The 21,689-nt window shown below is 43.1% G+C and overlaps 2 protein-coding genes across 5 annotated transcripts; one reads left to right on the top strand and one right to left on the bottom strand.

The window, feature by feature from the left end:
• Positions 1-916: 916 nt before the first annotated feature.
• On the bottom strand, positions 917-8,715 carry LOC310783229 (putative aminopeptidase W07G4.4). The gene is made up of 16 exons (XM_083644048.1): positions 8,619-8,715; positions 7,333-7,374; positions 7,020-7,110; positions 6,731-6,879; positions 6,520-6,628; positions 6,273-6,400; positions 5,688-5,787; positions 5,112-5,187; positions 4,921-5,006; positions 4,280-4,384; positions 3,697-3,772; positions 3,459-3,577; positions 3,265-3,348; positions 2,851-2,908; positions 1,550-1,731; positions 917-1,415 (listed from the first exon to the last, which is right to left on the bottom strand). Exons 1-16 carry the CDS (start codon positions 8,627-8,629, stop codon positions 1,278-1,280), a joined length of 1,554 nt encoding a protein of 517 aa, XP_083500174.1. The 5' UTR covers positions 8,630-8,715; the 3' UTR covers positions 917-1,277.
• Positions 8,716-11,764: 3,049 nt separating this feature from the next.
• Positions 11,765-20,760, top strand: fahd2a (fumarylacetoacetate hydrolase domain containing 2A). 4 transcript variants are annotated; one of them, XM_083644103.1, is made up of 8 exons: positions 11,765-11,943; positions 13,084-13,346; positions 14,169-14,385; positions 14,754-14,813; positions 14,952-15,114; positions 15,342-15,450; positions 19,526-19,613; positions 19,828-20,760. In XM_083644103.1, the coding sequence occupies exons 2-8, from the start codon at positions 13,084-13,086 to the stop codon at positions 19,888-19,890; spliced, it is 963 nt and encodes a 320-aa protein (XP_083500229.1). In that variant the 5' UTR covers positions 11,765-11,943; the 3' UTR covers positions 19,891-20,760. The 4 variants fall into 4 exon arrangements, with proteins under 4 accessions (XP_083500229.1, XP_083500228.1, XP_083500227.1 ...); XM_083644102.1 differs by having other exon boundaries at positions 13,056-13,346; XM_083644101.1 differs by lacking the exon at positions 11,765-11,943 and adding an exon at positions 11,959-12,116.
• Positions 20,761-21,689: the final 929 nt, after the last annotated feature.

The raw sequence follows: 21,689 nt of genomic DNA, 5'->3' as shown, positions 1-21,689 counted from the left end.
TACGGGACAACGGTAAAAGTGCCGGGGTTAGCCGAAGCTAATTTTCACCTGCAGTCCTCGGGACATAAACTAAAAACTACAAGATAAATACAGAAAACGGGAATAAAAAAGCAATAGCCTATAGTAAAAATGCACAAGGGATCAAAATACATACACAAGGGAATAACAATAGGCTACATACACGGAACAAAAGCAATACTCACAGATAAGATAATAAAATGATAAAAAGGCTATAAGTTATGGGTGCACATAGGCTATAGTATGCACACATGTTTGAGAACATAAATACCGGTAGATTCACAAATGTAAACAACTATAGGTATTTTTTTGTTATGTTTAATAGTTAATTATATCTGACTGCCATTGTAAAGACTGGCCATTTAGTCAGGCCTTGCTCAGAGTTGGCATGCTTCTCTCTGCCCCCAGAGGGCTCTTCCTGGTGCTGAACCTGTGTTGAGGCATTTCGGCCACCAATTATCAATTTTTGCCCATTTAGTCAGCCCCAATTACAGCATTAAAAAATCCGGCTTTACACTTCCTGAAAGATTCAGTGCAACTGCACGTAAAATGGCATAGCTGTGGCTGAACACAATTTCTGCTCTCTCACACACACACACACAACACTGAATTCTTATAAGATATAATCTTAAAAACCTGAGACCGTGTTGTTGGATGCTACTTTAGTAGAAACAAGTTTTACATTTACATGTTTAATGTGTTCTAAGGGTGAATTAATTTTTGACAAACTTGTGACATTTATTCAAAACCTTTAACTGCCGCTACAAGTGTTACCAAGGAACAGAAATGTTAGAAGTACACTGTAACCACATCTCCAAAATGACCAAGCTGCCTCTTTTCTTCCCGGTATTAATGATGTATAAACTCATGCTAGAAAGATGTTACACTGAAAGAGTCGTGACATTTGAAAATCTGTTTTATTAATCACTGAGGATTTCCCGGTTTGGTTTCACAAAAACATGAAAAAGGATGGTATTTTTTTATACTGATACTTCACCCCTGAGTATATTGATTACAGGCCACTTAAGGTGAGAACAGAGACATTTGACACTGGCTGTAGATGGGACAGATATTACATAAAAACTAGTTAGTAGAATTAACAGGATAACATTGATTTGAGGTATTCAGGAGTGTTGGACACATGTATGTGGAGCAAGATTTTATGTATATTTGGATGAATGCAATTTGTGTTGGGATTGTGTGTAGAGGACAGACCATTCTCTCCATATGCTATTTGTATACTGAGACAAAGTATCCGGTTAGAGACTGTTAGAGATGATGTAGTTGGTTGCCATGGCAAGGATGGGGGCTCCTGTTGGCACACCAGGGAAAGGACCACTGGACCCAGCGATGTCGATGTGGGAGTATGGCAGAGGATTGTCAGAATCCACACCATACTGTTTTAGAAATACAGGGAGAGACAAGGAGAGAGAAAAATACAGGGATTTGACAGATTAGCCATTGCACTTTTGCCACATTATATTGTGCCCATGTCATGAATAAATATCTCGTTCTGAGCATGTTTGTGTACCTTGTCAAGCCCCGAGGCCATGATGAGGAAAGCCGCTGGGGTCTGATGTCCTCGGGGAGTAGCTGAGGACGGCAGGTTGTTGCACTGGAGGATATCCTCGTACTCAGATTTCCCCTTGTGGAAATCGTAGTCCTCACGCCTGATACTGGACACCTCAAACACATCGCCCAACACTTCCCCGGCTGCACAGGAGAGAGGGGATCAGGAGGGGGTGCAAGGATCCACATTTTTTACACACACAAACACAAACACAAACACGTACACACACACACAACACGACGAAACCAATTGGCTGTTCCACAATATCTGAACAAATGTTTGCACCACCTGGTTTTTGCATTGATGTGACCATCTCATCCAGGCACTATCAAATTGACAGGTTGCTTTAGGTCTCAGGAGGTCGGCGGGTGCGGTCTGCACTTCTGATAGTATATGCAATTTTTTATGCATTTATTTATTTCTTTTACTTAAAGGAACACTGCCCATTTTCAACCAGCTTTGTATCATTAGAACATCAGTAGTATATCAGAAAACTGTAAACTGTTTTGAAGTCTGTCATTTAATTTGACAGTTATTGAGTGTTAAAGTGTGGACCAGTGACATCACTGGTCCACCCTAACTCAAATTAATAACTCATTAACTCAAATCAACTCTCAATAACTGTCAAACTAGATGAATAGTTTGACAGTTATTGAGAGGATAATGGATGGATAATCTTAATTATATTTTAATTGCTTATTTTTATTTTATTTATTGTAGGTTCAAAACATTTCTTGTTTGTTCTTTTCATTTTTGTGCATATTTGGTATAGTTTGTAATAGATACTGTACAGTCAGTCTGTGTGGGAACGCCCACAAAATGTTACAACGGCTGGCGTGCAAGACTAGACGGTGGGGGAAAAGCCCCCGTATATCTCAATGGGCTGACTCACCAAAGGACGGTGCTGTGGCTCTACACTACAGGATTGGAGATTCGAGAGCAGGTACATAGACGTCTGTTCAGATGTGCGTTTACTGCAGTGGTTGAATCCCCAATGCTGGCTGCCTGGGCTGGGCTAGCAGCTAAATGCTAACTATGCTGAATGGGGAGAACGGGATTATTTCCCCCATGCTGACCCATTGACCACACGTCTATGACGAGAGACACCGCCTGAATTGTAACACCAAAACTTCAATTAAAAACGGACAAAAAAGACTCCAGTTTCTTCTAATGAGATAATGTTGAATTCTGATTTCGATAAACAGGTGTTTTGTGTTCAGTTCGCATGGCACTTTGTGGGTTCATCTGTGTTGTCTTCTCACCTTTCTGCCACTGAGCGGCATTTCCATTGCGATGGGCAGGTCCATTATCCATGATGATCTACCAAAAGATTCAGAACTCAGTACAGATGATTTCTACAGTGCTGTACATTTACTACATCTACTGTACATTTTAATGGCCAAACATAAACTTGACTCATTTGCACTTGTAGAAAACCATGACGAACATGGGATAGCAGCACTCCAAAAAGCAACAGCAAGACTTGGTCTCAGTTTACCATTTTTATTTTGGTTTCAAAATGGTCATCTGAGACCCGAGTGTCGTTATCCCATGTTCCCCATGGTTTGCTTCATGTTTTAGTGATAGTACAACATGCAGCCAAAATGGCCACAAGAGGGAGCGCACCTGCTCTACATTTTAAGTTGCACTTGTGTTTGTGTTGCAGCAGTACTCACAGAGTAGTTGGGTCCCATGGCCCTGATTGCATGGCCAGTCAGAGTGGCAATAGTGAACAGCTGAGGAGAAACCTCGCGTATCGCCTACAGAGACAGACAAGGTCATTACGAAGAGAAGGGATGAAGGTGGACAGAAGGCCAGGGCAGGATGTATAAATGAGAGTGAGCAGGAAAGTGTAGCAGGATGCTCTGACCTTCTCCTTCATCTCACAGAGCAGGTCCACCATGACCATACGGCCCTCAGCATCAGTGTTTCCCACTCTGACTCTGCGACCCGCACGGGAAACCATCAGCTCATCAGCTACATAGCAGTCTGAGAACACACACACACACACACACACTGTCCTGAGACTGAGAGTGACCAACATTACAGATCTCATACCGAGGGAAGGACAAACAAGAATACAGAACATAAAAGTGGATTTCACTGACCTGCGCCCACACTGTTCCTCACCATCGCCATTGAGCCTACAACCTTCAGATGCTTTGGCTTCAGCTTGGCTAAGATCTAGACAGCCACAAGGGGGTAAAGTCAATGCCAGTGTTGTAGACAAGTCAGTACCCTGGAGTCGGACTCTCTTTTAAGATCTTACTCTCAGGGTGGGGTAAGAACATGCAACTGAGTTTTCTGTCTTCTTCAAGGCCCAGGGTTCCTAGCCTGCTAAAAACCATACTGATCACCTGAACTCACATTCTGTTTTGTTCACATAGAGTGAGACAGAAAGTGAGATCAGGCTGGAGTGTTCTTTATGGCGCTTTCCTCTTGAGACCACAAGAGGTCTTGTGTGAAGATAAAGATAACCTGCTTCAGCTTCTTCATCCTCTTTGGTCATAACTAATCAACATCCAAGTCTGAGTTACCTAGTGTTGAGTCCCAGCCAAGTCTTACAAACAGATAGCAGCATTTACTGGGCCCATTAAGAAACCAGAGATGTACGAGTCCTGAGTCTTACAAATGGTGGGGAACATTTAGTGGGCAGATTAGGAAACCAGAGACATATGAGGGAACATTCACCTGGAAGAAGCCAGCGACAGCAGCAGCTCCACACTTGTCCCTGTGCATCCCAGCCATGAACCCCCCAGCCTTGATGTCAGCTCCACCAGTGTCGTAGGTGATGCCCTGGAAACACGACCAACCACTCAAATACAGGTACATGCCAATTTGTGGCTTATATCTTAAAGAAAGAGTTCACCCCAAAGGGAAAATTCAGGTGTTATCAAAATGTTAGCTCCGTAGTTCCATCCCAGCCTTCTCTTGAATTAAACTATTAAAGTGAACATGGCTATATTTTTACAGCTCCAAACAAGCATGAAATAGCCATTAAATTATTTTAAACAGTCTGTGCAGCACAATGCAAGTGTTTCGTAGCCGAAGGATTGCACTGTGGACCCACAAGCCCAATATTTACCTCATTATCTCCTATACTTAACAGTTCCCTTCCCACACTGACAATGCTGATTGGAGAGGTTTTATGGAGATGTTATGCTTTTTTCTGTAACAAAAGATTGAATGAACAGCAATAGTGAACTCCAATAGTTTGAGAGAAAGCTGAGATGGAATTATGCAGTTGTTTCGACTGAGATTGGGGTGAGTAGATGCAGACTAAATATTTATTTTGTGGTCAGACAGCAGAAGTTTGAAAAGTTCCCTCTCACCTTCCCCACCAGCATCAGAGTCTTTTGGATCGGTCCATCTCCACAGTACTGGAGCTTGATAACTCTGGCCTGGTGACGAGGTACAACTGTACGAGAACGAAACCATGAATAAGAACAAACAAGTAAAAAAGCACAGAACCTCGTTAATAAATGGGAAAAACAGAAAAAGATGTGGGAAGTGGTTCTCCTACCATTGGCACAGCGGTTGACCGCAGCCAGACAGGGATACTCCGTCTCCAGGACCTTTACGTCACTTACCACTTCCACCTGGGGAGAAGTGAGCACAGGCACACTCACATCTGCCACCTCAACCAATCAGTCAACAAACCAGAATCTGGACATGCAACAAGTGCAAAATTGAAAAAAACCCAAGATGATATGTTTCTGTAGGCACTGTTGATGATGATTGATGATTAGTCAATTGACGGATTACAATTTTGATAATCGATTAAATGCTAAGTCATATATCAATAAAAAATACCAAACATTTGCTGGTTACAGCTTCAAGATTTGTGTACTTTCTCAATTGCATATCATTAATAAAAATGAATATTTCGTTTTATTTATTATGCTGGTCAGACTACGTAAGCAATTTTAAGACATCACTTTGGCCCTGGTAATGTGTGAAAGGCATCGGTCATTATATTTTACATTTTATAGACTAAATGATTAATCGGAAAAATAAATACAAATATTTAGTTGCAGCCCTAAGGCACAATGCAAAAACAAAACAAAAAAACAAGACAACAACAACAAAACAGACCTACCTGCACAGGACTGTCTCTGAAGAGGTCCTCCACATAATCAGCGACGCGAGGAGCAGCCATCCGCTCTGGGTCTGAACCACCGATGTCACGGCACGCCAGCCTGAGTGAGGGGGAGGAGAGTCAGCATCAGAGCATGTGAGCGGAGTGGAGTGGTGATAATTACCGCTCCTCGCTCATGGAGCGGCCCTTTCCACCCGCTCAATCGCTCACGGCCGCTCCGCTCCAGACCGCTCCCCGCTCCATACAGATTTCACCAGGAGTCTGAGTCAGACTCCTCAGGCTATTATTGAACATGTGAAAAATAGAAAATAGTGGGCGTGCACATGGCCACGCAACGATGCATTCTGGTTCGAACATGTGATCGAAACTGGAGTGGGACTGAGCGGGTGATCGGTGCCGCTCCAACTTTCACTCCAGTACCGCTCTGGTCCCCGCTCAAGCCAAAATCCCCCCGCTCCGCTCCCTGCTCTGCTCACATGCTCTGGTCAGCAGTACGGTGTGTGTGTGTGTGTGCAAGCGTGTGTGTGTAACCGAGTGACCAACTCAAAGAGAAGTTTCAGCAGGGGAGCGGACTGTCCCACTCACCTCCCGCTCTCCAGAGCGTTGGCCAGATCCACCAGTCTTTGTCCCTGGGCTTCCTGAGCGACCCACAGCCCCAGAACACACACCTTGTTCGGGCTGGGCTTCAGGTTCGCCTCCTTCACCTCAAGAGGCTATTTAAATGTATAGAGATGGAACAGAACAGAAACGTTTAAAAGCTGTCAGCGATATTCATTTTTCTCATTGTAGAAATGAGGAGCTGTTTAGGTCACAAAGTTGTGTGTTTTCTCACCATGTAGAGACCGTGAAGGGCCCCGAGCGCAGCCACCAGGGGGCTCTTTTCGTAGTTCTGGTGAGCAGGGCAGACCAGCAAGGGCCGTTGCATTCCTGCTTTCATGGCCCTGAAAGGATATGGAGATAAGCAACACAGCACAGAAATCTGGAATGAACCAGAAAACTATGGGGTGGGAGAGTGCCATTTTCTCCACAGTGCCAAGACTGACCGTTTGATGCCATTGACCGCTGCGTCACTGAAGCGCCGGACATCATCGTAGTCACGGTTTACCGGGCCGGTGGAGGCAAACACCAGTCGGTTACCGGGGAGACCAGGGACCTTCAAGATCACCACCTCCTCCCCCAGACCGCTGTCCACCTAGAGAGAGAGACATTTGAGAATGTTAAACTTTTCTCTAAAGTCTAAATATGTTGTGGGTGGGTGTGTCAGAGACATAAGACTATTTTGAATTAGAGAGAGAGAGATAGAGAGCGTGGATGGGTGGGAGAGACACGTACAGAGCTGTAGTCCTGCAGAGGACCTTTCAGACACTCCAGATGGGACGGCAGGGTGTCATGGCTGTCGGTCACCAAGACAATGCCGTCAAAACTAGAGAGAAGAAGACAACACCGTCACCTACTGCATCACAACACGTCACCTACTGCATCACAACACCGTCACCTACTGCATCACAACATGTCACCGACTGCATCACAACATGTCACCTACTGCATCACAACACAGTCACCTACTGCGTCACATACAAAAATGTTCAAATACAAAACAACAACCAACTGAAGATGAAGCACAGCACTTCCTCCTGATACTCACTTCTGGTTCATGCAGTCGGTGGTCCATTCGACCGGCTGGACTCTGCACAGAGAAAACACAGTCATTTCCTCTTTTATTAGTAGCCTGAGGGCGGATTAACCAACCAACAAGGATTACTTTAAACTCTATTAAATTATAGTTTAACAGTTAATTATGCTGCGCCAAACTTTAAGGCTAGTTTAAGATTAAGCAGGTATAAAGTTATACCTTTGTTACAGTAAGCGTGTTTGGCAAGATAGATCATCAAGTTTTAATTCAAATTTAACAGCACCTGCGTAGGCTCACCCTTTGGACTCTAGTTGTTGGGCATATTGACAAAACAATTGGTTGTTTGTTATTATTTGTATAATCTGGATTGAAAAAATTTGAATAGGTTTAAATCATTAATCTAGGCCCTGATTAATTTGAAATCTGGTCCAGTTCAGCCTTATGGGGTTAATCAGAGCTCAGACATAGACAATTAATAAATAACCTGAAAGTCTCATTCCTGCCATCCCGGGACATTTTATTGCTTTATTTAGGGAGACTGGGTCAAAGTCTGGAAAGCTGCAAGACCTTCGACACCTCAAGTCAATTCAGGCTTTAACAAAGAATTTGGCTGTTGCATTTCTTGTCTCAGTGCAGCATAACCAGACTTTGTACCTAATGTGGTCGTTATAGATAGCAATTTGCAGATGATGACTATATTATATAACTTAACCTATATAACTGATTTTTCTCCAAGCTATCCAGCAGCTGTTTGCTGTTTCCATATTGTCACTCGAGTTTTAGGTAAGTATAATCAAAACAGAAAGTAAATCAAAACAGAAAGTAAAGAGTAAGCTAGAATGAGTAGAATCTCTCCATCTGCCCTTCTAGAGGAAGTGAATCCAGAACTGGGCAGATCTGTTGTATCCAAAGCAGCAGATTTTTCCACTCGTGGCTGATTGCCTAACCGGGCTCAGACCATTACAGATTTCCCGTTAGGGCAGAAATCAGATGAGAACAAACCTGACAATTAGCCTATTTCACATCCCACCCAAATCACCCATTTTGAGTCAGGCAGGAAGTGAAACAGATGCAAAAAGAACACCAATGAGGGTTTGCAACTTCCAATCCATTTAGGTGTTCCAGTGCTGGGGCCCTAATCAGTGTATTGTCTACAGCAACAGAACCAGTGCCTTAATACTGTCTCCTCATTCATTCATTCATAAAACACACACGGCGAAAGGAAATCCATAGTTAGAAATACATGTTATGATAGCGGAGATGCGACAGCAGACAGATAAAGCAGCAGTGAAGCTTGCCTGGTGCACATTGTAGTACACAGTGTAGCCCTGGCTTCTCCTCCTCCGACGTCTGCAGAGAGAAAAGGAGAGCTGACAACCGGCGACGCTTCTTGCACTCTTCCGGCTGATCACGTGACTTGTGCTGCCTTCACGTGCTCATCCAAAGCTAATCGTAAATACGGGCTTTTTGCAATTTTGCTCGGAAATAACTTGTGACAAAGTAGTTTTATGGTGGCCGTTTTATTTGAGAAATCAAGGGGTACAGTAGTGCTACTTTATGCTGCAGCTGCTCTAGCCTCAGAACTGAGACTGCCTTTGATTCAGAGTCTCAGACAAGCACCCGCGAGTTCCAATGTGCTCCATTTAAAATGGCCCTGCTTTTGCACACATAAGCCTATTCATAGTATTCTCATGATGTCACAAGCATTTTCATACCAATATGGCGCTACAATCCACACTGGCTGTTTGTGTCACTTGATTGTAATCACCTGTTGATTACAATCACTGTTATTTTCCTATCAAGATGGCAGTGTGGCATGTAACAGAATACTATCAATATACAATAAATCACACTAAAACAATAGTTGACAATGTTGTCCGTCGAAATGGGGTATTCATATTCTTCTGGATGTGTAATTACGGGTTTCCAGCCGTAGCCACTGTCAGTAGCCTGCCGAAGGGCGCTATCCCCATTGAGAAATGGAAGAAGAATGGCCATTTCCATTTGAAAAGACATGACACACACAAAAACTCGGTAGGCTATTGAAAATTATGCAACATTCAAGAACACAAATAGCCAGTTTCGATGGACAACAGAATTGTCTTTAAAACAAGTAGGCCTATTCTTTTGTTGTGATTTAAGCAATATCACACGAGAGGGAGTGCTGTTGTTGGCTAATATCGGCACTGCTGTGATTCGGTCATAGGCACGAGGCCGCAGGCCGAGTGCCGAAGATAATCACAGCAGTGACGATATTAGACAACAAAAGCACGACCTCGAGTGTGATATTGTTGCTTTTATACAACAGTTCTATTAAACAAAGCTGATTAAAGAAAGACAAAAAGCGGAGAAAATATATGATTTCTCTATTTATTCCTCCGCCAACAAAAATAGTTCCCTCAGCTTTCTGCTTTGCCAAAAATGTAACCTAATCAGCCTAATTAACTGCAGGCTGTCTACTTTACTACTGTCTACTCTACAGCTGTGAAGCGTTTTGTTGATTAGGGCAGCTGTGAAGCGGAGTGATCTACACACAGTGAAGCGCCAGTGCATTATCATGAAATATCGGCACTGGTAGGATCCCTCTTGTCCAATCAAATTGCTCGGCCGGAACTACCTGTTGTATTCACCTTATGTTCAGACCTTACAGTGGGCCAAATTGTTCCGGGTCCTTTTAACACTTCCGGCAGGCACGGCATAAAATAAGAGTTGTTTTTGGAGCGGACAGTGAAGGGGTAAAATAAAGAACGTAGCCTACTACTTTGAGCTCGGTACACAGCAAGCAAGTGAGTATCCACTGTTAGCCAGGTCAGATAACGTTATCGTCGACAAAGACGAGCACTTTCTTGTAAAACATACCTGGACTCCAACAAAGAAAGCTTCAGATAGTTTTCTCTCCGAGTTGCGCTCGAGCCACTAACGTCAGTAAGACCCGCAGACATTAACGTAATTCCCTGGAATGCGAGACTTAATGAGCCAGTTACATAGCGTTGCATTCTTAGACATTGCCGTTTGCTTTTATTTGGTATGTTACATACAATTGGCTAAATTATTAGTTAATTCAGAGTTAGATGATATTGGAGCAGCCAGCCATTTTATTTTATTTTATTTTTAGCTGGAAGTTTTGATATGGCCACACAACCGGGTCAAATGGGCATGGCTACATAAGGTGAATAATGCTATGTAGGCTACGGTATGTAGCTAGCCTATGAAAAAGTAGGGCCAATTCGAATCGAGCCCACAGTAGAATTCGCAGGCGCTTGTCTGAGACTCAGACGAGAGAATCGAAGGCAGAGTCTTCTGAAGCTACAGCTGCTCAATGGGATACAATGTCAAATACTAGAAGTAAAAGTATAAGTCACATCTGAATGAGGAACAGCAATTGTGGAAGATCATAATTGGACATTGTTCATAAAACATACCCCAGAATCTTGACACATTTACTCAGCAGCACAAAGATGGTTATATGCTACTTTAAGTTATCTTCTACTATAACCCATCTCTTTTCTTTTCTTTCTTTGTTAACCTTTTTATTGTCTCTATTTTCTTTCACTTTTAAATGTTTTTTTTTATTCTACAGAAAACGAACTCAACTTGTCAACAATCAATCACAAAACGAGGCAGCATACAACATTAAAGAAGGAAGCAACCACAACATAATATTAAGCAAGCACAACACATGAAACCAACCTTCGACTGTGTCTGCATTCGCTGGTTTCCCCGTCCTTAATTCGGATATTGTCTGCCATGTCTGTGACTTTTTGGCAAGATTCCAATATGTTTTTAAGTTATTTGTTTGGTGCTCTGGCGCCTTCAAAACTCCCGCCTCCTGTAGACGTCGGAATGCCAGCATTGGACGCGCGTCGTAGAGGTCAGCGTGTTGGGTCAATATAGCTGAGTTTTGGGCGCAAAACCAGGGGTGTGTTCAATCCACCCTGTTTTGCTATGGTTTCCAGGTTGAGCAGCATGTTTCCTCGAAACGGTGTGCAACCATGTGTAACGGTGTGCAACGGGCATTAGCTCTCAGGCGTAATTCAATCAGCTCACGCCTGAGAGCTAGAATTACGCCTGAGGTGAGGGATAGCCTTTGAGGTACACTACGTTGCCTCTAGTTTGGTGTTGTTGTTAGAGGTGTAATACCCAATCAGCAGCGAAGTGTATGTAAACCCCGCCGTTTAAAAGGGCAGTGTGCGCACAGTGAATCCAAAATATAGCAACGCCATTTAAAACAACAGGCACCGTCTCCGCTTATTTAAATTAAATAAACGCTTCGGTACGTTTTGTCGGGGCTGAAATCAGCCGAAAGGTGGTGCGCGCTCAAGGATTCGGCTGGCAAGCCTGGCGCTGATTGCAATATTTCCCACAGCACGGGAAGGCAGCATTGTTGGTTGGTTCTTCTTACCGACGGGAATTGTAGTGTTTTTATCTGATTCGAAAACGTGAAACGGAGCATTTGAGCAATGTAACTATTATTTCTCTACAGTATATGGCGATGATAATACTAGGTTGCGCTTTATCGTTAGCGCTGGATACTGTTCGCTTTGACAGTTCTGACCTCACGTACTACAAACACAAACCCGGAAGTGCATGTCCCTGCAGTGGGTTTAGTGCAAAACGAGAGAGGTGAGTGATCAAGTCCAAAGGGCATCGAGATGCAGCTCAGTAGTTTCCACATTATTCTGGTACTGTAGCTGCATGTAGTCTAGTCTGTCTTCTTCTTCTTGAAATGACGTTATCGCAAAGATAAGAATAATCTCTGCAGAGCCACGCTCGAGCTGCAGGAGGAGGTCCAGCAGGTAGGCAAGCTATAATGAAGCTGTCTGGTTTTCTTATCGTATTCGTGATTAGGATTTACAGAATGATGCACTACTACAGACACTGATAACTGTACCAGGTGACAGGCAGGCGTGTTTACATAATTGTGTACGTGTACTGCACGTTTTGACAGAGTTGATGGCAATTAAACACTGGTAATGGGATTTCTGTTTGATCAGATATATCAAGTCAAGGAATTTCATAAATTGTCTCTGGAAGTCAAGGAATATCAAGGACTTTAAACAAAGTTTAACTTTACAGGAAGATACCAAAATGTATTTTTGCAGTAGCTGGTGGCTCAGCTGTTTTCCCCCATTGCAAGCCCAACTCTTTTACAGCTTTTCTGAGCTGACAAAACAATCAGTTAGTTTAGCTAGTTATGTTTATTGCACCTTATCACACAAGCATGTCTCAAAGGCTTTACATACTAGCATCATCACAGTATACTACATCTATATCTACACACAACATAGGTTACATACACCATACCATACATAGGTTACATAATACATGCACCATACACATTTTACTAGATTACATTACGATACTACACAAACCCAGCATATCTTTGGACTGTGGGAGGAAACTGGGGCACCCACAGGAAACACACGCGTCGCGAATATGGGGAGAACATGCAAACTCCACACAGAAAGGAGGGGTAGAGATTTGAATTCGGAACCATGACCGTCTTGCTGTGAGGTGAAAATGCTAACTACTGAGCCGCCATGCTGCCAATAACATTGAGAATAACATTACTACATCATAGCAGCGGTCTGACCTACTGTAGGTATGGAAAGTCATAGAAAAGTCATGGATGTTGCATCAGGACATGGTGGGAACCTTGAGCACAATGTATTTTGCGTCCAGAGAACAAAAGCAACCTCAGAAACATTGATCATATTTTCTGTTCTTTCTCCCAGTTTTTAATTCATCCTCTCCCCTGAACAGATGAGACTTCCTCTTCGCTCCCTACACATCTTGAGGAGCTTCTCTCAGAGGCTAACGGAAAACCCACAGAGGCGTGGCTTGTGCGGTGCAGCGATGCGATTGGTGCAGTTTAATCGTCGCGGTGATGAAGGGGTGATACGAGTAGGAGTGGAGCAAGGTGAGGGGCTCGGGGTGGTCGACCTGAAGGCCTTCGAACCCTCCATGCCATCCACTGTGAGAGAGCTGCTGGAGCTGGGAGACAAGGGTCTGGAGTGTGCACAGAGGTAACACACAGCACACACACACACACATACTAAGAAGAGTGAGGCGTGCGGCCCAGCACGTAACAGGATGTGAGCTGCCAGAACTGCAGGAACTGTATAACCAGCGGTGCCTCAGGAGGTCCCTGAAGATCATCAAAGACACAAACCACCCCCACAACAGCCTGTTCTCCCCGTTACCCTCAGGGAGGAGATACAAGGTCCCAAAAGCACGCACAAATCGCTTGAGGGACAGTTTCTTCCCGGCAGGCCACGAGACTCCTTAACATACACAAATAGTATAGTAGCTGTACTGTACTGTACTGTAGCTGCTACCATTACGTATGTCTAATGTTTAATTGTATGTTTAATTAGGTATATGCTATTTGCACCTGTGCAAACAATGTCAATTATGTTTAAGTATGTTTAAAGTATGTACATGCCATTTGCACCTACAGTATGTGCAGTGAATATGTCACTGTCTTTGACTTGTCTTATCACTTTACTGCCTTATTGCTTGTTGTTTCTCTTGTTTTCCTGCACCCATATGCCCTGTTATTTTGCACTATGTTGTAAACGGAGTCTACAGCACAAGAATTTCACACGTGATACTTGTACTACGGAGTGACAATAAAAAATCTTGAATCTTGGAATCTTGAACACACACATACACACAGTCAGTAACACACAACTCTTACTCAGTGCCCCCCTTTCTCCTGTCCCACTGATTTCTCTTGCTTGGCCTGGTATGATTAGCTCTTGTGTGACCTGACGTTCTGACCTGTTATGGACGGTTGGTTAGCCCTTGTGACTTGATGTTCTGACCTTTCTTCCTCGTCTCCCCAGAGCCTTGTCATCCGGTCAGTGTGTGGTGGAGCGGTCAGACGTCCGGCTGCTGTCTCCTGTCCTGGCGCCAGAGAAAGTGGTGTGTGTGGGTATGAATTATCGCGACCACTGCCTGGAACAGAACGCCCCCATTCCAAAAGAACCCATCATCTTCAGCAAGTTCCCCAGCGCCATCACAGGGCCATACGATGACATCACTCTGCCCCCCGAGAGCCAGGTGAGAGCGAACACAGCAAGACATTTAATATCCATCCTAACTAGTCATTTAGTCTGATGTTGAGTCAGAAAACAACTGGGGGGAAAAAAAGCCCTTTGTGCCCTTAAGTGCAGTTTCACCTATTTAAGGACTTCTTTGAATATCTTGAAAGTATAATCACATCACCCCAATGGCAGATTTTTCACTTGTTTTAGGAAAAGTACGATTTTAAGACTCAATATTAAATGACAATACCCGCCCCCAGTGTATTAGAAAAACAGAGAAAATTATACATTTGAGATCTGTATTGCAGAGGTAATCCTAGATATGTGTCAACAGACTTGGTTTTTGATAGCAATTTTATCACAGTCTCTCTTGTCTGTCTGAAGGAGGTAGACTGGGAGGTGGAGTTGGCCTTTGTGATTGGACGAAGGGGAAAGAACATCAAGGTGAGCCTCCCCCATACACACACACACACACACACACACACACACACACACACACACACACACACACACACACACACACACACACACACACACTGTAAGCCAACGCAGCACCCTTCTGACTGAACACTTGCTGCTCAGGAGGAAGAAGCCCTGTCGTATGTGGCTGGCTTCACTGTGGCCAATGATGTCAGTGCGCGGGACTGGCAGATGAAGCGCAACGGGAAGCAGTGGCTGCTGGGAAAAACATTTGACAGCTTCTGTCCTCTCGGCCCCGCCTTGGTGACCACCGACGCTGTGACGGGTGAGAGGGGAGGGGAAAACTGCAGCTAGCCTAGGAGAGAGGGAGGGAAGGGAATTACTGATGATGTGGTGAATCAAGCAATTAGTAGTGATCATATCAGCAACATTAACGAGCATCAACAAGCGGCAATTCTCTGAAAATCTAATTTAATTTCCTGAGCTGATCAGAACAGCCAGACAACCACAAAACATGAGTAGGATTTAGGAGGAATAAACGTTTCTTCACAGATCCTCACAACCTGGGTATTCGCTGCCTGGTCAATGGAGAGACGGTGCAGAGCAGCAACACTAATCAGATGATCTTCAAGACAGAGGAACTGGTTGCCTGGGTCTCAAAGTAAGTCCAGTTGCTACACTATTGCTGCTCATGATGATGGTCTCTTTGCACATGCACTTTACAGAGACACTGTGTGTTCTTAGCCTAGTAACAACCATCCTGATAAGCACTTTACAGAGACACTGTGTGTTCTTAGCCTAGTAAAAACCATCCTGATAAGCACTTTACAGAGACACTGTGTGTTCTTAGCCTAGTAAAAACCATCCTGATAAGCACTTTACAAAGACACTGTGTGTTCTTAGCCTAGTAAAAACCATCCTGATAAGCACTTTACAAAGACACTGTGTGTTCTTAGCCTAGTAAAAACCATCCTGATAAGCACTTTACAGAGACACTGTGTGTTCTTAGCCTAGTAAAAACCATCCTGATAAGCACTTTACAAAGACACTGTGTGTTCTTAGCCTAGTCAAAACCATCCTGATAAGCACTTTACAGAGACACTGTGTGTTCTTAGCCTAGTAAAAACCATCCTGATAAGCACTTTACAAAGACACTGTGTTCTTAGCCTAGTAAAAACCATCCTGATAAGCACTTCAGATACACTGTGTGTTCTTAGCCTAGTCAAAACCTTCCTGATACGCACTTTACAAAGACACTGTGTTCTTAGCCTAGTCAAAACCTTCCTGATACACACTTTACAGAGACACTGTGTGTTCTTAGCCTAGTAAAAACCATCCTGATAAGCACTTTACAGAGACACTGTGTGTTCTTAGCCTAGTAAAAACCATCCTGATAAGCACTTTACAGAGACACTGTGTGTTCTTAGCCTAGTAAAAACCATCCTGATAAGCACTTTACAAAGACACTGTGTGTTCTTAGCCTAGTAAAAACCATCCTGATAAGCACTTTACAGAGACACTGTGTGTTCTTAGCCTAGTAAAAACCATCCTGATAAGCACTTTACAAAGACACTGTGTGTTCTTAGCCTAGTCAAAACCATCCTGATAAGCACTTTACAGAGACACTGTGTGTTCTTAGCCTAGTAAAAACCATCCTGATAAGCACTTTACAAAGACACTGTGTTCTTAGCCTAGTAAAAACCATCCTGATAAGCACTTCAGATACACTGTGTGTTCTTAGCCTAGTCAAAACCTTCCTGATACGCACTTTACAAAGACACTGTGTTCTTAGCCTAGTCAAAACCTTCCTGATACACACTTTACAGAGACACTGTGTGTTCTTAGCCTAGTCAAAACCTTCCTGATACGCACTTTACAAAGACACTGTGTTCTTAGCCTAGTCAAAACCTTCCTGATACACACTTTACAGAGACACTGTGTGTTCTTAGCCTAGTCAAAACCTTCCTGATAAGGTGACCTCACATTTCGCTCTACGTATCAGTCTGGACTCCCAGCTGCCCTCGTCGATTTCAGTGGGCGGGAGTGCTTGCCTTGACAGACAACTCCTTCAGCCAATCAGCATCTTCAAATCCAAACCCAATCCACTCTGCAAGAACGGCAAAAATGTATTTTACAGAGAGCAACTCTGCTGGCCTGGTGCATACTCTTATTTTTGTTTAATTCTTGCTATTGAGTCTATAGGGCAGTTTATAGTACAGCGATTTATTATGATGGCCCGATGGACATCGCTACGTCACCAACATTCCATCATCGCTCAATTTTTATTTTGGGCGCTGTCACTCATAAAAATGATAAACACTACAGCGCATCACAGGTCCTTTGCTTTCATCATCCTCCTCTAGTTAGACTACATTGTTATTATAAATTAGTTCTAAATAGCACTGAGTTACTGAGGTAGTCTTAAGTTTACATTAAAAGTAGCATAAGTTATGCAATAGAAATCATCACCGAGTAGGCCACACTGCTGTTATCTACAGTACTGTCTACAACGCAGTTTGCCTTTGTTTGGGGTCTGGTCATCTTTATGGTAAACTATGATCACAGAGGCAGCCTTGATTGATCATGTCTGATTTAAAACAAAAAACAACAAAACAGTGGGTAGCGCTCACAATGCATTGGCAAGTGCTTTCAGTTCATGATGCACAGCTAACAACAATGTTCTTACCCATTTCTTCCATCATTTCAAAATAATGCAAATATTCCCACATTGTGAAGTTTATTGTTGGGTCCATTTGTGTTGTTGAATGGGTTGTTCCCATGTCAATGGTTGTTGCCAGAAACGGGAGTTTAGCGTATACTGCAATCTATTGCTGTCCCCCCCCCTTTCTCTCCACTCGTCAGGTTTATATGATTTGGGGAGCTGATATTTTCACATGGGTTGGACAGGGAAGCTTATCTTTTATTATGTTCATGCTTGATTCAAACTTTTCAAATTAATTTGTTTCAATCTGTCTGCAAACTAACATTAGCTAGCGATGATTATCCAGGTGAAACAGCTGTGACATACTGTAGCCCACTGTTTGCAGTTTTAAATCCATCCTTGTAGGCTACGTTCCATAGTTTTGTCATGACAACTGAGCCAGCGATGGGGTCAAAGTTCAATCTAACATTGCCCGTCACTTGAAGTATAAAAATATCGTTGTCACCGACGATAGAATATGATCCTGGCCGGTGGCGACCATCATAAATCTCTGTACTATAAACTCCTTATCTCTGCAATAACTGCACTTATGGCTGTGTGTACTCTACAAACGTTAACGGTACTACTTGTTGCTTTGGGAGCCGCTATTAACGTTTTGCCAGCGTCGTCCCCAATTGGCTGGTTATGTTGTAAATTACCAACCAGGTCGCTGATTGGCCGGTGGACTTTGTAATTTCTGGAAATCGCTGGGGATGGGTTGGAGGACGGACTGATCTGTAGAACGAAACAGAATGTGAGTTCACGTGATCAGAATGGTTTTACCAGGCTACTGTTTTATAACTTCACATTCACTAAGATTGCATAGTGAGGGCAATTTGCACTTTTTTTTTGCATCTCAGTTACCTGAGCTCGCTTTCCAAATCCACGCTGAAGCTGAGCTCACGCTAAACCGGTCACACAAGAAGCACTGTTTTCTTCAGCACCTCGCTCGGCTCGCCTTGCCCACACCCACAACTTGCATCGACTTCATGCCTGGCAGCTTCACGCTTGGAAAATAGAACAGAATCCTCAACGATCACTTCAGCGCAGCTTCAGTGTGGCGTGCGGCTGGTGTGAACGGTCTCACCGGTTAACGAGGACGCCGGAATGAAACTGCGGGGCTTCAGTGTAGCTTCAACGTGGCTTGAGCGTATGGTGTGAACGAACACAACACTAATCTGACAAGACTGGCACCCTGTGGCCTGAAGATCCCTTTCTAATTGGAGCATTCTCTGGTCTGATTTGAATTTATAGGACTGAAAACCCTGTCTCATGCTTACCTGACTTGCTGTCTTGCAGCAATGACATCCACCATTCTTCTGAATGGCCAAACTGAGCTCTCTCCACAGTCTTCACGCCATGTTTCAAAGGATCGTGTATGCACTAAAATGATTTGGGAAAAGTTGGTGTTGCAAAGTGTTAATGAATTGGATGCTGTTGTTGATTTGCATGGTCATGTGTACAAATCACTTTTAAAAGGGCAAAATATAGATTTGCATATATACATGTACTGTATATTTACTCATGCATGACCATGTCAGGTGCAAAGAGGCTTTCTTTTTATGACGACGAGGACTATTAGGCACATTTTCCACTCATTGCACCTGGTTAGTGAAGATTGGTGATGTAGCGCAGTGTTTCCCAACAAGGGGCATGTACAGTATACCACAGGGAGGTGGAAAAATTGGGGATTACAATTTATTTCCAAAATGATAATAAATATATTATGTATATGTAAATATATATGTACTGTATATATATATATATATGTACTGTATATATATATATATATAACTGTCAGAATTGTTCATTCATTTAATAAGTTGTCTTAGATACTAACAGTTTAATATGAGTTTAATAGAACACACTTAGGAGAATCATCAACACGCATGAGGGGGTACTATTGACATGGGAAAACAGCTCAAGGGGTACATAAGACAAAAAAGGTTGGGAACATGTAGCGTGTGCTCCTCGCTGCGGATGCACAAACCTTCAGTGAATCTGGTCTTTCAGTGTCTTTTTTCCCCTCCGTTAGGTTTGTGACCTTGACTCCTGGAGATGTGTTCCTGACAGGCACTCCTCCAGGCGTGGGTGTGTTCAGAAAGCCTCCAGTCTTCCTCAAGGTGATTTCATACTTATGGCTAAAGTGATCAAGGCACAATGATTACATCATGTAGAACCTCTTTACACCGACGTATTGTCCTTAGCTACAGCCCAAACCCAGTTTAAACCTTCTCTTTATGCAAAAGGCCTGCACTGTGTGTGATACACATGGGAAAGAAAGTGGTTCCATCTCAAATGGAGAAAATCAAATATTTGTCTTGTTTTCCCCCTCAGAAAGGAGACATTGTGGAGTGCCAGATAGACCAAGTGGGCTCTATACTGAACAAAGTGGTCTGACACCAAGACAGCTGGGAGGAAACTCAACACAATCCATGGAGGAATGTGATTGGTTAGCTAAATTTACACTCCGGTTTTATACAATGAAACGCACACACCATAGACGGTAAAAGAGACACACAAAGGTTTCCAGAAATATTAAAATCAGGTTTTTTTCCCTGCCCGACTGCCAAAATCAACTGGAGATATTTTACAATATATGCTTTGTGATGAATGTTTAATTCATGTTTGCACAGTGATTATGCAGGAAAAGTGTGGTATTTTTAAATCAAACAATATAATTAAATTACTCATGTCTACATTTCAACCCGTTATTTGGTCACCAGCCCTGCAGTCTGGGAAAACCGGAATTGAGTTCCATGAATTCAGTGGTTGCTTTGGAGAGAATAAGTCTAAATGTAAAGGAGAGGGATGTCTGTGTGAACAGTGTTGAGGCTTGATGAGTGGTGCAGTACATGTAGTTCAACACTAGGTGGCACTAATGTTTCATGGTAGATGAGCCCAAACAACTACAGTACAGCTTTTTAGTTGGTCCTTGAGTTTGGGGGGAAACGGCCACACAGACTCCTCACTGTGCAAACTGACTGCTGTAAATTCCAAAACATTCTGCTGCCAGGGAAAGTTCTTCTCTTCAAAACAAGGCATTTCTCTCTGCGCCTCAGTGTCAAAAGGTCTTCCCTGAAGGCACAGGGCTCTGCTCAGGAGGGCTCCTAAATAATGAATGGCTTTGGGGGTGGTCTGTTCAGAGTGGGAAGAATATATGCTGGTATAAAGTTTCTTAGTCTTTGCACATGTGTCTTGAGAAGTTGATGATGAAATAAGCAACAAGAAAAAAAGATTGTAGACATGAACATTTATCAAATTGTGAAAAACGACAATAAAAACAAGTAAAAAAAAACATGTTGGTTGTTAATGAAAGTATTCAGGTGTTCATTTCAACATGACCTTAGTCAAAACACAAGCTGTACAGAGCAGCAACTTAAACAAGTACTCAACTGATTACAGGGACTTCATAATCCTCATCTCCCATAGCTTTATGCTAATGTTATTGCTCATCGTTTACAAGACTTAATATACCGTACTCTAATTTGTCATCTAAATACTCAATCTAAACTGGGGCTCATAATGTCCTTCCTTCCATCAACTTGGCACATTGTAGAGAAAGCTACTCACTCTGTTAAAGTGTCACACCCACAGTCTCATTCCATTTCCCCAATGGAGCAATACAGGTATATCTTTCATGAGGAAGGTCTCAGAAGGTTTAATGACTTGCAAATATAATTTGATTTACCCGGCTCTTAATTTTTCCTATACCTGGGCTGCAGATCTTCCATGCGTGTTTATGGTGTACCCTGGGGGCTTTCTTTATACACACTTGAGCTTCATGTCATATTGGATGTAGGTGTACAGACAAGTGGTTTAGTCTCTAAGCTCTATACCCGTTACTCAACTGCTCTTCCCGTCCTCTCGCTGTCCGTCAGGTGTGGGAAAGAGATTTTGACCATTGTGGTGGTGTGGTCGATTGGTTTACTGTCTGGGACAACATGGACTGCACATCTAAAGAACCCCAATCACAAACTTATCCATTTACTTTTCTACATAGACTCTACCCTCACTCATAGAAAACGTCACCTCATGAAACTAATACCCTCTCCAATATGTCATCTATATAATATAAGGTATGTACTGTTTTATGCATTTGGCCTCATTCTGGAAAGTAGTATCCTCTCTCCCCTGTTGTCCCATGTTGCTGATTTTGAACGATACCTCATCACTGGATCTGTCAGCCTACAAATCTC

This window comes from Poromitra crassiceps (assembly GCF_964638095.1).
Source record: "Poromitra crassiceps genome assembly, chromosome: 10".
Classification (NCBI taxonomy): Eukaryota; Metazoa; Chordata; class Actinopteri; order Beryciformes; family Melamphaidae; genus Poromitra; species Poromitra crassiceps.
Note: the sequence above shows the minus strand (reverse complement) of the source record. Positions and strands in the feature narration are given on the sequence as shown.

Bases quoted from the DNA above. Each gene is read 5' to 3' on its own strand.
- LOC310783229 (XM_083644048.1), bottom strand. The intron at 6,880-7,019 runs GTACGTGTCTCT...CTCTCTCTCTAG, and splicing joins CTCTGCAGGACTACAGCTCT to GTGGACAGCGGTCTGGGGGA. The intron at 3,773-4,279 runs GTGAATGTTCCC...GTGGCTGTCTAG, and splicing joins CTGTCGCTGGCTTCTTCCAG to ATCTTAGCCAAGCTGAAGCC.
- fahd2a (XM_083644103.1), top strand. From the start codon at position 13,084: ATGAGACTTCCTCTTCGCTCCCTACACATCTTGAGGAGCTTCTCTCAG. The intron at 13,347-14,168 runs GTAACACACAGC...TCGTCTCCCCAG, and splicing joins GGTCTGGAGTGTGCACAGAG to AGCCTTGTCATCCGGTCAGT. The intron at 15,115-15,341 runs GTGAGAGGGGAG...GTTTCTTCACAG, and splicing joins GACCACCGACGCTGTGACGG to ATCCTCACAACCTGGGTATT.